Genomic DNA, 12,542 nt, shown 5'->3' on the forward strand with positions numbered 1-12,542 from the left:
CAGGCCCTTCACCTGCATAACATCAGAGGTGCACTTCATGTGTGGCTCCTGAGTGCCTGGAATGTAACTGGGTCTACACTGTGATGTGCTGGAAAGGCAAAAAACAGACTTAGTAGCCCATGTGCGGTGGCTCACGCCTGTAATCTCAGCACTTTGGGAGGCCGAAGCGCGTGGATCACCTGAGGTGGGGAGTTCCAGACCAGCCTAACCAACATGGAGAAACCCCGTCTCTACTGAAAATACAAAAATTAGCAGGGCAGGGTGGCACATGCCTGTAATCCCAGCTACTCAGGAGGCTGAGGCAGGAGAATCGCTTGAGCCCGGGAGGCAGAGGTTGCCGTGAACTGAGATCGTGCCACTGCACCCCAGCCTGGGCAACAAGAGCGAAACTTCGTCTCAAAACAAATAAACAAAAAACCCAGATTTACTTCCAAAGATATAGTTCCAAATATATACATGCTACATTAATAATTCACATTGCTCATATAGTAATATTTTGGATATATTGGGTTACTGAAATTGTTACAATCACTTTGACCTGTTTCTTCTTTCTTTTTAAAGTTTGGCGCCGGGCGCGGTGGCTCAAGCCTGTAATCCCAGCACTTTGGGAGGCTGAGGCGGGCGGATCACAAGGTCAGGAGATCGAGACCACAGTGAAACCCCGTCTCTACTAAAAATACAAAAAATTAGCCGGGCGCGGTGGCGGGCGCCTGTAGTCCCAGCTACTCAGGAGGCTGAGGCAGGAGAATGGCGTGAACCCAGGAGGCGGAGCTTGCAGTGAGCCGAGATCGCGCCACTGCACTCCAGCCTGGGCAACAGCGTGAGACTCCGTCTCAAAAAAAAAAAAAAAAAAAAAAAAAAAAAAAAAAAAAAAAAAAAAAAAAAAAGTTTGGCTACTAGAAAATTTAAAATTCACCTTTGGCTCACATTCTATTTCAGAAGATTGCCTCCTTTTTTTTTTTTTTTTTTTTTTTTTTATTTGGACGGAGTTTAGTTTCGCTCTTGTTGCCCTGGCTGGAATTCAAAGCGATCTCAGCTCACTGCAACCTCCGCCTCCCAGCTTCAAGGGACTCTCCTGCTTCAGCCTCCCGGGTAGCTGGGACTACAGGCGTGAGCCACCGCTCCCACCCATATAATGTATTATGTATAAACGCATATGACCTTACACACAAGGTTAAATGCAAATACCTCCGAGTTCGGCCTGACTCAGCTCAGGCAGGAAGTCCTGCCTGAAAAGGCTGCAGCTTGGAAGCTGTTACTCTTTCTTCATTCCGGCCAGCATGTGATCACATCTCCTGTCACTCAAGGCCTGAAAGGGCGGGGCCTTCAACATTATCCAATCAGGGACGCTGGGCGGAAACCGTCCAATCAGACACGCAGCTGCAGCGGACGGGGCGGCTTTCGGGTTTGGCGGGTACTTTGTCTCTAGCTGCAGACGGAGCTGCAGGTCTTGTCTTCCCTAATCTATGTCCTCTGCTCCTAGAGGCCCAGCCTCTGTGGCCCTGTGACCTGCAGGTATTGGGAGATCCCCAGCTAAGACGCCAGGTCCTCCCTGGAAGCCTAGAAATGGTGAGAATGCTGGGTCGGACATCCGGGGAGAGGGGAAGGGGCTGGTTGGAACCTGTGGGAAGTCGCAGTGGCGGGAATCAGGCCTCCCCGCAGTCAGCTCCATAATCTGCGCCGGAGTTTTCCTAGGCCAGCTCGCCCTCAGTCCCCTTCAGCCACAAGATGGCGGCTGCGCTGACAGCCAAGACCCCGGACGTCCTCTCTCTTCCCTGCGCAGTGACTGTGCCCTGGTCTGGAGCCCTCTCTTGGCAGCTCTGCACCCGCAGCGCAGCGTCTCTCCCAAATCGTTCAGGGACCACGGGAGGGTAGTCTGAGGAGAATCCTGATTTGGGGTGCGGGGTTCATGAATGGGAAGAGCTTTGGTCTGTGGGGTTCTGAGTTCCTCTTTTATTAAAAATGAACAGAAGTCACTGCAAAAATATTAAGTAATTTAAAGAGTGATTCAAAAATTGTAGGCCGGGTGCGGGGACTCACGCCTGTAATCCCAGGCCAGTATGGTGAAACCCTGTATCTACTAAAAATACAAAAATTAGTCGGGCATGGTGTCACGTGCCTGTAATCCCAGCTACTAGGGAGGCTGAGACTGGAGAATCGCTTGAACCAGGAAGTCAGAAGTTGCAGTGAGCCGAGATGGCGCCACTGAACTACAGCCTGGCGACAGAGCGAGACTCCGTCTCAAAAAAAAAAAAGTAGGGTACCCAGCTATGGTTTGTCGTTTGTCGTCCATAGCAAGGGCTTGAAGAAAAGACTTTTAAACTAAATTCAATAATTGGCTAAGTACAGTTACATAGTTTCTTAATTTGTACGATCAAGGCGGACATTTCCTTGTTGTGTAATCAGAGGTTAATTATAGTTAGCTAAGCCACAACTGTTTCCCCCAGTTTAGTAATTTATAAAAACATGCATTTGAGGCCGGGCGCTGTGGCTCACGCCTGTAATACCAACACTTTGGAAGGCCCAGGCGGGCGGATCACCTGAGGTCGGGAGTTCAGCCTTACCAACACGGAGAAACTCCGTTTCTACTAAAAATACAAAGTTAGCTGGGCGTGATGGTGCATGCCTGTAATCCCAGCTACCTGGGAGGCTGAGGCAGAAGAATCGCGTGAACCTAGGAGGCATAGGTTACGGTGGGCCAAGATTGCACCATTGCACTCCAGCCTGGGCAAGAGTGAAACTCCATCTCAAAAAACAAAACAAAACAAAAACCACACATTTGAGTTAAATTTCTTTAAAGTAGAAATCCAGGGACCATAGCCACCTCAGTCTAGTTGCCTGCCATTTGATTATTTTCACACTCCACAGGAGGCTAATTTTCTGATTTTTTTTTTCTTTTTTCCTTTTTTGAGAAGGTGTTTCACTGTCACCCAGGGTGGAGTACAGGGGTGAGATTTCTGCTCATTGCAACCTCTGCCTCACAGGTTCAAGAGATTCTCCTGTCTCAGCCTCCTGAATAGCTGGGATTACAGGCACCTGCCACCACGCCTGGCTAATTATTATACTTTTAGGAGAGACGAGGTTTCACGTGGGCTAGGCTGGTCTGGAGCTCCAGACCTCAGGTGATCCTCCCGCTTTGGCCTCCCAAAGTGCTGGGATTACAGGCGAGAGCCACCACTCATGGCGCGGGAGTCCCCAATTTTTAAACGGTAGCTCAGGAGCGTAGATGGGTTCATTGGATTTGTTACTGACATCTGCAGTAAGGAGAATACTGTGCGACTGAGTCCTGAATCAGGGTCTGTGCTGAATGGGTGGTGTCAGAATGCAAATTTTAGACAATGAGTTGATGTTGGAGAATCTTGGTGTTCAGCAAACTCTACAGATTTGGTGCCAGAAGAAAGATACCACAGAGGCCTGGCCTGGAATGAAACTCTGGGAGGCTCTGCTTTTCTGTCACAGTGCCCATTGTTTTGTGATTCTAGGTCTCCTCCCAGGTTGAGAGAGGACTGAAAATTTAAAGAAGCTATGATAGCAGATTCCCTTTTTTCACAGCTGCCAGCACAGGATTTCTACTCACTCACAAACACACCCACTAGACACTGAGGTGTCTACACCACTCCCAGGGCTAGACACCACCCTCAGGAATTTCACCACAGCATTTTTGATCCTAATGTTTCTTGCCAAAAGCCCACAAGTGTCTACAAGTCTCCCCATATCCCCTCCCCAGACACTGAGTCTGCAGCAGCAACCTGTTTTCTCCACCCACCTAGGGTTCTGGACCACCTGTTCATAATCTCATCTGCCTGCATGAATACAGAAATAAATTAGAATAGAGTCACACCTGGGCCACTATCTGTAGCACAAACCAGTCCTGTCGCCTACATTGCACTCTCCCAAACTCATGGATTTTTTCCCTTTTAACTTTTATTTTTTGTTCCTGAGTACACATGTAGGTTTGTTATATAGGTAAAATTGTGTCATGGGGGTTTGGTGTGCAGATTGTATTGTCACTGAGATACTAAACATTGTACCAAATAGGTGTTTTTTCTGACATTTTTTGTCCTCCCATCATCCACTGTGAACTACCCCTCAGTGTCTGTTCTCTTTGTGTCTATGTGTTCTTATTGTTTAGTTCTTATAAATGGTAACATATATTTATTTATTATTGTTTTTTGAGATAGAGTCTTGCTGTGTCACCCACGCTGGAGTGTGGTGACAAAATCCTGGCTCACTGCAACCTCCACCTTCCTGGTTAAAGTGATTCTCCTGCCTCAGCCTCCCAAGTAGCTGGAATTACAGGTGCCTGCCACCACACCTAGCTAATTTTTGTATTTTTGTAGAGAGAGGGTTTCACCATGTTGGCCACGCTGGTCTCGAACTCCTGATCTCATGTGATCCACCCGCCTCGGCCTCCCAAAGTGCTGGCTTTGCTGTCTCTGCATTAGTTTTCTAAGAATAATGGTCTCTAGCTTCATCCATGTTGCTACAAAGGAAATGATTTTGTTTCTTTTTGTTTTTTTTTTGAGACTGAGTCTTGCTCTGTAGCCCAGCCTGGAGTGCAGTGGCATGATCTCAGCTCGCTGCAGCCTCCACTTCCCGGGGTCACGCCATTCTCCTGTCTCAGCCTCCCGAGTAGCTGGGACTACAGGTGCCCACCAACTGGGACTACCATATTTTTAGTAGAGACGGGGTTTCACCATGTTAGCCAGGATGGTCTCGATCTCCTGACCTTGTGATCCGCCCACCTCGGTCTCCCAAAGTGCTAAGATTACAGGCGTGAGCCATGGCGCCTGGCCTTTTGGTTTTTTTTGTTTTTGTTTTGTTTTTATGCCCACACAGTATTCCATGATGCTTGTGTACCATATTTTGTTTTTATTGAATCTTTTATTTTATTCTTATTTGAAGTAAAGATCTTACTCTTTCACCCAGGCTGAAGTGGAGTGGTGTGATCTAGGCTCAATGCAGTCTCAATCTCCTGAGCTCAAGCAGTCCTCCTACCTCAGCCCTCCAAGTAGCTGGGACTACAGTCACATGCCACCACACCCACTAATTTTTTATTTTTCTATTTTTTGCAGACATGAGGTTTTGCCATGTTGCTTAGGCTGCTCTCAAACTCCTGAGCTCTGGCAGTCTACCTGCTTTGGTGTCCCAAAGTGTTGGATTACAGGCATGAGCCACCATACCTGCCCATACCATATTTTCTTTATCCAGTCTATCATTGATAGGCATTTAGGTTGATTCCATGTCTCGGCTATTGTGAATAGTGCTGCAATGAACATGCACGTGCATGTGTTTTTATGATGGAATAATTTATATTTCTTTGGGTATATACCCAATTACGAGGTTGCTGGGTCAAATGGTAATTCTGTTTTTTACTTAGATGAGGCATCACTACATTGCTTTTTATAATGGTTGAACTAATTCACACTCCCACCAGCAGTATATAAGCATTCCCTTTACAACCTTGCCAGCATCTGTGATATTTTTCACTTTTTAGTAATAGCCATTCAGAGTTGTGTGAGATGATGCCTCATTGTGGTTTTTCTTTGCGTTCCTCTAATGATTAGTGATGAGCATTTTTCATATGCTTGTTAACCACATGTATGTCTTTTTTTGAAAAGTATCTGTTGATGTCTTTTGCCTGATTCCCGCCTCCCCCCCACCCAATGGAGTCTTCCTCTGTCACCCAGGCTGGAGTGTGGTGGCGCTATCTCACTACAATCTCTGCCTCCCGGGCTCAAGCAATTCTGCCTCAGCCTCCTGAGTAGCTGGGATTACAGGTGCCCACCACCACAGCCAGCTAATTTTTGGGTGTTTTGTTTTTTTTGTTTTTTTTGTTTTTTTGAGATGGAGTCTTGCTGTGTCTCCCAGACTGGAGTGCAGTGGCGCGATCTCAGCTCACTGCAAGCTCCACCTCCCGGGTTCACACCATTCTCCTGCCTCGGCCTCCCGAGTAGCTGGGACTACAGGCGCCCACCACCATGCCTGGCTAGTTTTTTGTATTTTTAGTAGAGACACGGTTTCACCCTGTTAGTCAGGATGGTCTTGATCTCCTGACCTCGTGATCCACCTACCTCGGCCTCCCAAAGTGCTGGGATTACAGGTGTGAGCCGCCATGCCTGGCCTAATTTTTGTATTTTTAGTATAGTAGAGACGGAGTTTCACCATACTGGCCAGGCTGGTCTCAAACTCCTGACCTCAGGCAATCTGCCCGCCTTGGCCTCCCAAAGTGCAGGGATTATAGGCATGAACTATGGTGCCTGGCCTAATCAATCTTGATTTTTATATATAGTGTAAGAGAGGGGTCCAGTTTCAATCTTCTACATAGTGCTAGCTAGTTATTCCAGCAAAATTTATTAAATAGGGATTTTTTCTCAAATTCCTCTTGTCAGCTTTGTCAAAGATCAGATGGTTGTAGGTGTGCAGAATAATTGTGGGGTGCTTTAATCTGTTGTTTTCGTCTCTGAGCCTGTTTTTGTACCAGTACCATGCTGCTTTTGTTACTGTAACCCTGTAGTATAGTTTGAAGTTTGGTAATGTAAGCCCTCCGGCTCTGTTTCTTTTGCTTAGGATTGCCTTGGTTATTTGGGCTCTTTTCTTGTTGTTCCATATGAATTTTAAAACAGATTATTTTGGTTCTGTTAAGAATGTTTTTGGGCCGGGCGCGGTGGCTCAAGCCTGTAATCCCAGCACTTTGGGAGGCCGAGACGGGCGGATCACGAGGTCAGGAGATCGAGACCATCCTGGCGAACACGGTGAAACCCTGTCTCTACTAAAAAATACAAAAAACTAGCCGGGCGAGGTGGCGGGCGCCTGTAGTCCCAGCTACTCGGGGAGGCTGAGGCAGGAGAATGGCGTAAACCCGGGAGGCGGAGCTTGCAGTGAGCTGAGATCCGGCCACTGCACTCCAGCCTGGGTGACAGAGCGAGACTCCGTCTCAAAAATAAATAAATAAATAAATAAAATAAAATAAAATTAAAAAAAAAGAATGTTTTTGGGCCAGGCACGGTCGTTCACACCTATAATCCCAGCACTTTGGGGAGGTCGAGGTGGGCGGATCACCTGAGGTCGGGAGTTCGAGACCAGCTTGACCAACATGGAGAAACCCCGTCTCTACTAAAAATACAGAAATAATTAGCTGGGCATGGTAGCTCATGCTTGTAATCCCAGTTACTTAGACTGAAGCAGGAAAATCGCTTGAACCCAGGAGGCAGAGGTTGCGGTGAGCTGAGATCAAGCCATTGCACTCTAACCTGGGCAACAAAAGCAAAACTCCATCTCAAAAAAAAAAAGAATATTTTTGGTAGTTTGATAGGATTATTATTAGATCTGTAGATTTCTTTGGGCAGTATGCCCATTTTAATGCTATTGGTCTTTTCTATCCATGAGCATAAAATGATTTTCCATTTGTTTGTCATCTCTGACTTATTTAAGCAATGTTTTTGTTGTTGTTGTTGTTTTTATTTTTGTCATAGAGATCTTGTACCTCTCTGGTTAACTGTATTCCTAGATAATTATTTTTCTGTGGCAGTTGTGAATGAGATTTTGTTTTTGATTTGGCTTTTAGCTCAGATATTGTTGATGTACATGGATGCTACTGATTTTTGTACATTTATTTTGTATCCTGAAACTTTTTTGCAGTTGTCAGTTTAAAGAGCTTTTCTGCCATGACTATAGTCTTTTCTAGATATAGAATCTTGTTGTCTGACAGCAAACATAGTTTGACGTCCTCTCTTCCTGTTTGGATTCTTTTTTTTTTTTTTTCTCACCTGATTGCTGTGGCCGGGACTTCCAATTCTGTGTTGAATAGGAGTGGTGACAGAAGACATTCTTATCTTGTGCCATTTTTTAAAGAGAAATGCTTCCAGCTTGTGTCCATTCAGTATGTGGGCTGTGGGTTTGTCACAGATAATTCATTATTTTAAAGTAAAGTACCTTCAATACCTAATTGGTTGAGGGCTTTTAACATAAAGGATGTTAATTTTGTTCAAAGCTCTTTTTTTTTTTTTTTTTTTGCCTCTATTGAGATGCATGTAAGAGCTGGCCTCTGCCTGCGATTCACAAGACAGGGCCAGGTTTTAGATTAAGAAGGTAATGAAAACGAACAGGAGGAATTTTTCTGCATTGTGACATCTTAAAAAGAACCCCTTTGAGAATGTGGCCCTTTGAGCTTTTCTTTTTTTTTTTTTTTTTTTTTTTTTTTTTTTGAGACGGAGTCTCGCTCTGTCGCCCAGGCTGGAGTGCAGTGGCCGGATCTCAGCTCACTGCGAGCTCCGCCTCCTGGGTTCACACCATTCTCCTGCCTCAGCTTCCCGAGTAGCTGGGACTACAGGCGCCCACCACCTTGCCCGGCTAGTTTTTTGTATTTTTTAGTAGAGACGGGGTTTCACCGTGTTAGCCAGGATGGTCTCGATCTCCTGACCTCGTGATCCGCCCATCTCGGCCTCCCAAAGTGCTGGGATTACAGGCTTGAGCCACCGCGCCCGGCCTCCCTTTGAGCTTTTCAGGTCTTGTCCAGTGACCTGCTACAGTTACATGAGAGGATCCCGGTGTAAATAGAATCTGATAGCAGAATCTTTAAGTAAAGATGAGCATCTTAGGAGTGAGAGATCAAGACTACAAAGTATCATAGCCATGACCACAACTATACCTACTTGTAAAATGTGATACTGGAGTAGAACATTTTTATCCTTCCTCTTACCCAAAAGCTAGCAAATCAGGACAGGTGATCCAGGTTCTGGAGCTTTACCAGGGTCCTTCCATTTTCTATTTAGAATCAGCCTAAATCTTTTCTGTTTTTGTCAAAGATCAGCTTTGGCTTTGGGTTAGGCTTACATTTGGGCCATCAGCGCATGGTCACGGAAAACCCTCCCGGAATCACCTGGGCATCTTTGAGACATTTGAGGATTTCCAGAGCAGAGTTGTGTCACCCTGACAAGAGTGGTTAACTCTGCTTCTGTCTCAGTGTAAGAGAAATGGGTCATCCTGTGTTTGTTCCTTCCCTCATACAAGAGATATCTTTGGTTGGTACCCAGATGATGGTTTCTTCAGATTCCTGGTACTTGGGGGGAAAAGAAGATGTTCTGGAGATTCAAACTAAATGCTTCCATCTCATGTGGTCATTAGAATAATAGATGAAGCAGTCGTGGTCCCTAATGTTGTGGGATAATTTAGGAATCAGACAGAGGGGTTGAGGAAGATTTATTATTTAGGTGCACCGATCCAGTCGGATTAACATCCAAAAGGACTGAGCCCTGAACAAAGAGTTCAGTTACCTTTTAAGCATTTTGTAGGGCGCGGGGAGATCTGTGCAGGGGGAAGCATATTACAGAAGTGAGAAACAAAGACAGTTATTCAGTTAATACTTTACATCATTTCTTACTTTTCAAGGAAAAACATGTTTTATGACTTGAGTTTATCTGTCTAGTGACCTTGCAGCTACACAGCTAGAGAAACAGGGTCTTCACAATGCCTGGGAAAGGGAAAGATAAGGCTCACTAGCCACAGAAAAACAGTTAATTTTTAAAGGACTCCAGCTCTTTCTCTTCCTCAGGGGGAATTGGGTTTTCTTACATAGAACTGAGGTTTTGCTTACACATTCTTTCTTTTAATTCCTGTTCCACTATCATCCATCAACTTTTAGTCCAGACTAGCAACTGGATAAATAATGAATTAAGCACCATATGGTTGATACAATAAATAGATTTGTGCAAAAAAAAACTTGGAGTGTTTTGGGCTGTAAGTGACCCAAATAAAAAATAAACAATGTTTATATTGTTGTGACTTCTGATGTCATCACCTGAAGGGATGTTCATGGACAGAAGAATTGTTTTTATTTCTTTTACTTTGCTAAGAATACATATTTATTTTCTAATAAAATTATTCTAGATATCCTTAAGATATTTGTTTAAATGGATTATTAATATATATTATAAAATTGACAGGGCAGTAGCTAAAAAAGTTTAAAGTTACACAAACTCTGGGATTTGTTTTTCTTAGGTAAGCTTAGGAAACAGAAATGGAAGTACCCCAGTGTCATAGAGAACAGAATTCTACATAGGCTCCACTCCCTGCTCCAGTTCTGTTTAGATTCACCCTACTTGGGGCTCTATTTAGGCCTGTCCCCACCGTAGAGTCTTGCCTCAAAGAACTGATTTAATAAGAACAGAGTTTTGGTTGGTGAATCCTGCTGCCTTTGTAGAGGTGGTGCTCACAATTTCCTGAAATCCAAAAGCAGACAAATGGGAATAATAAATTATGTATTTTATGGTCTTACTTCTTAAATTTTTTATTAAAACCAGTGCTTGCGGAGACATTCCATTTAGCAACTTGTTTTCTATTACAAATCAGTAGTTGCTCCACAAGTCACAAAAAATTAATATAAACACAATAAAAATTCCTCTAAACTACATTAAATTTTTCCTTTATCCTTCTCATCTAGCTATATAGCTTTTATTCTATACATTTTATAAAAAATTAATGACAGAGAAACTGAAAAAATTAAAATGCTGTGCCCTTTATCTAAATCCTGGGAATTATTAAACACTTACTACCAACTCCAAAGGTATTATGACGATTAAGTCACATAATGTGTTATTCCCAGCACAGTGCTCTGCAACATCCTCTTAAGCACATAGAGCACAATGTTTAATAAACATTCCATCAGTACACTTGTACATGTTATTTAAACACAGACTTATTCAGATATGGCTGCTTTCTGTTTTCTCTGTATACTCTACAGAGCCAGCAAAGAATATGATACTTTAGGATGGAGAGTGGTTGTCTTTATTTGCCCTAGAAGTATTTGTGTTGTGACAAGAGTAATGAGTGTAAGGGACTCTGTGCTATGCATGCTTTCTCCATGCTAATCATGAGCCCAGGGGGAGTAACATCAACATTGACAGGGGACTTGTTTAAAACATTCATTATGGACCCTTTTCAAACCTGCAGAATCACATTACATAGAGTGGGGCCAAAATTACTAAGTGATTTGTAAGCTCATAAAAGCTTGAGATTAAATGCTTAGCTAAGTGGTTATAAGCCCAGACCTCTAATTAGGATTACATGGGCAATTTGCAGAAAAATCCTTACTTGAGCTTTTTCCACAGGTTTTGTTTATTGTTTTAGGTGGAATCATACTTGTTGTTTTAATTAGGTACCTCCTCTAATTCCAAGGTGAGGCCAGAATCAACAATGAAGGGTTCAAGACATTCATGAGAGTTAAGGCAGAAACCTTTTCACTTAACGGTAGTCACAGGGCCTGTTTTGTTTGGGTTTGGGAGAGACAAGGCAGTGTGGCCCATGTTACCGTTACTATAGCAGAAATTGCTGCTGTCTGTGGCACCCTAGGACAGAAAAGAAGAAACTTATATTTTGATCTTCATGGAGCAGCTCATCGATCCTGAATCTCTTCTGGTGTAAAGGACAGAAATGGATGGAATTTTTCTGCAGGTCTTGGTCCTTCTGCCTGTGGGTGTGGTGGAAGGAGGTAGGTACATGGGTGGTGCTGACACCTTTAAAAGCATATTCTCAAGATGCAGGTGTAATTGGTGCAGAAAATGTCATCTGAGCAGGAATTCCAGAGAAGGAGGAAAAATTTTTTTTTTTTTTTTTTTTAGCTAAATGTGTCTCATCAAGAGCTGTGTCCAGTCTGCCTTCTGAAATGCCATGCATTTTTACATGCAAACCTTTACTTCTCTACTTGTGTTTTTCCTCACTAATGAGTTTAGCTACTTAAAAAATTCTTATAATAGTCAGGGGTCTCTGAAAAATGTTTTTTCCCATATACCAGAGCCTTCTACATCATGGCTTCTTATATGCCATGCAGAATTCTCTTTATGCATTTGTAATCTGCTGTATGGAGATTACAAATCTTTATGCATTTGTAATCTGCTGTATGGAGTGTAGTGGCGCGATCTCGGCTCACTGCAAGCTCCGCCTCCCGGGTTCACGCCATTCTCCTGCCTCAGCCTCCCGAGTAGCTGGGACTACAGGCGCCCACAACCACGCCCGGCTAATTTTTTGTATTTTTTTAGTAGAGACGGGGTTTCACCGTGGTCTCGATCTCCTGACCTTGTGATCCCCCCGTCTCGGCCTCCCAAAGTGCTGGGATTACAGGCGTGAGCCACCGCGCCCGGCAAGAATGGGGTTCTTAGTAAAAATGGAAAACTTGTAATGTTGAGGTTCCATCTGTGTTCTTCATTAACTCTATGCAGAACAGGATTAAGAAAATGTTTATTTAAAGAGCATGGCATTTATTACCCAGAAAGTCCTGAAAAAAAAATTGGAAGATACCTGCTCTCTAGAGTGTTACAGAAAGACTACTTAAAATCACTATTAAAAATGACAGAACATGGGAGATATCTGTGTCTTGAACTTTGCGTAAAACACATGGTTCTTTATGGTTAAATTCGGACTACAATTTACTTTTGGGGAAAATGTCACAGTGGTGATGCTATGTTCTTTTGTGCATCAGCACATCACAAAAATTTGTCCTAGTGCAGTTAAAATTAGTGATTCACTTGGTTTAGGAGCTCTGTGAC

At 43.8% G+C, this 12,542-nt stretch overlaps 1 protein-coding gene across 1 annotated transcript in view; it reads left to right on the top strand.

The window, feature by feature from the left end:
- The first annotated feature begins 1,411 nt into the window (after positions 1–1,411).
- The window catches only part of LOC126942256 (zinc finger protein 257-like), a 28,529-nt gene continuing 17,398 nt past the window's right edge, over positions 1,412–12,542 (top strand). Inside the window, exon 1 of the mRNA XM_050769629.1 lies at positions 1,412–1,569. Within this exon, the coding sequence (XP_050625586.1) occupies positions 1,567–1,569 (3 nt within the window). The 5' untranslated portion in view covers positions 1,412–1,566. The remainder of the gene's footprint in view (positions 1,570–12,542) is intronic.

Source organism: Macaca thibetana, chromosome 19 (genome assembly GCF_024542745.1).
Source record: "Macaca thibetana thibetana isolate TM-01 chromosome 19, ASM2454274v1, whole genome shotgun sequence".
Classification (NCBI taxonomy): Eukaryota; Metazoa; Chordata; class Mammalia; order Primates; family Cercopithecidae; genus Macaca; species Macaca thibetana.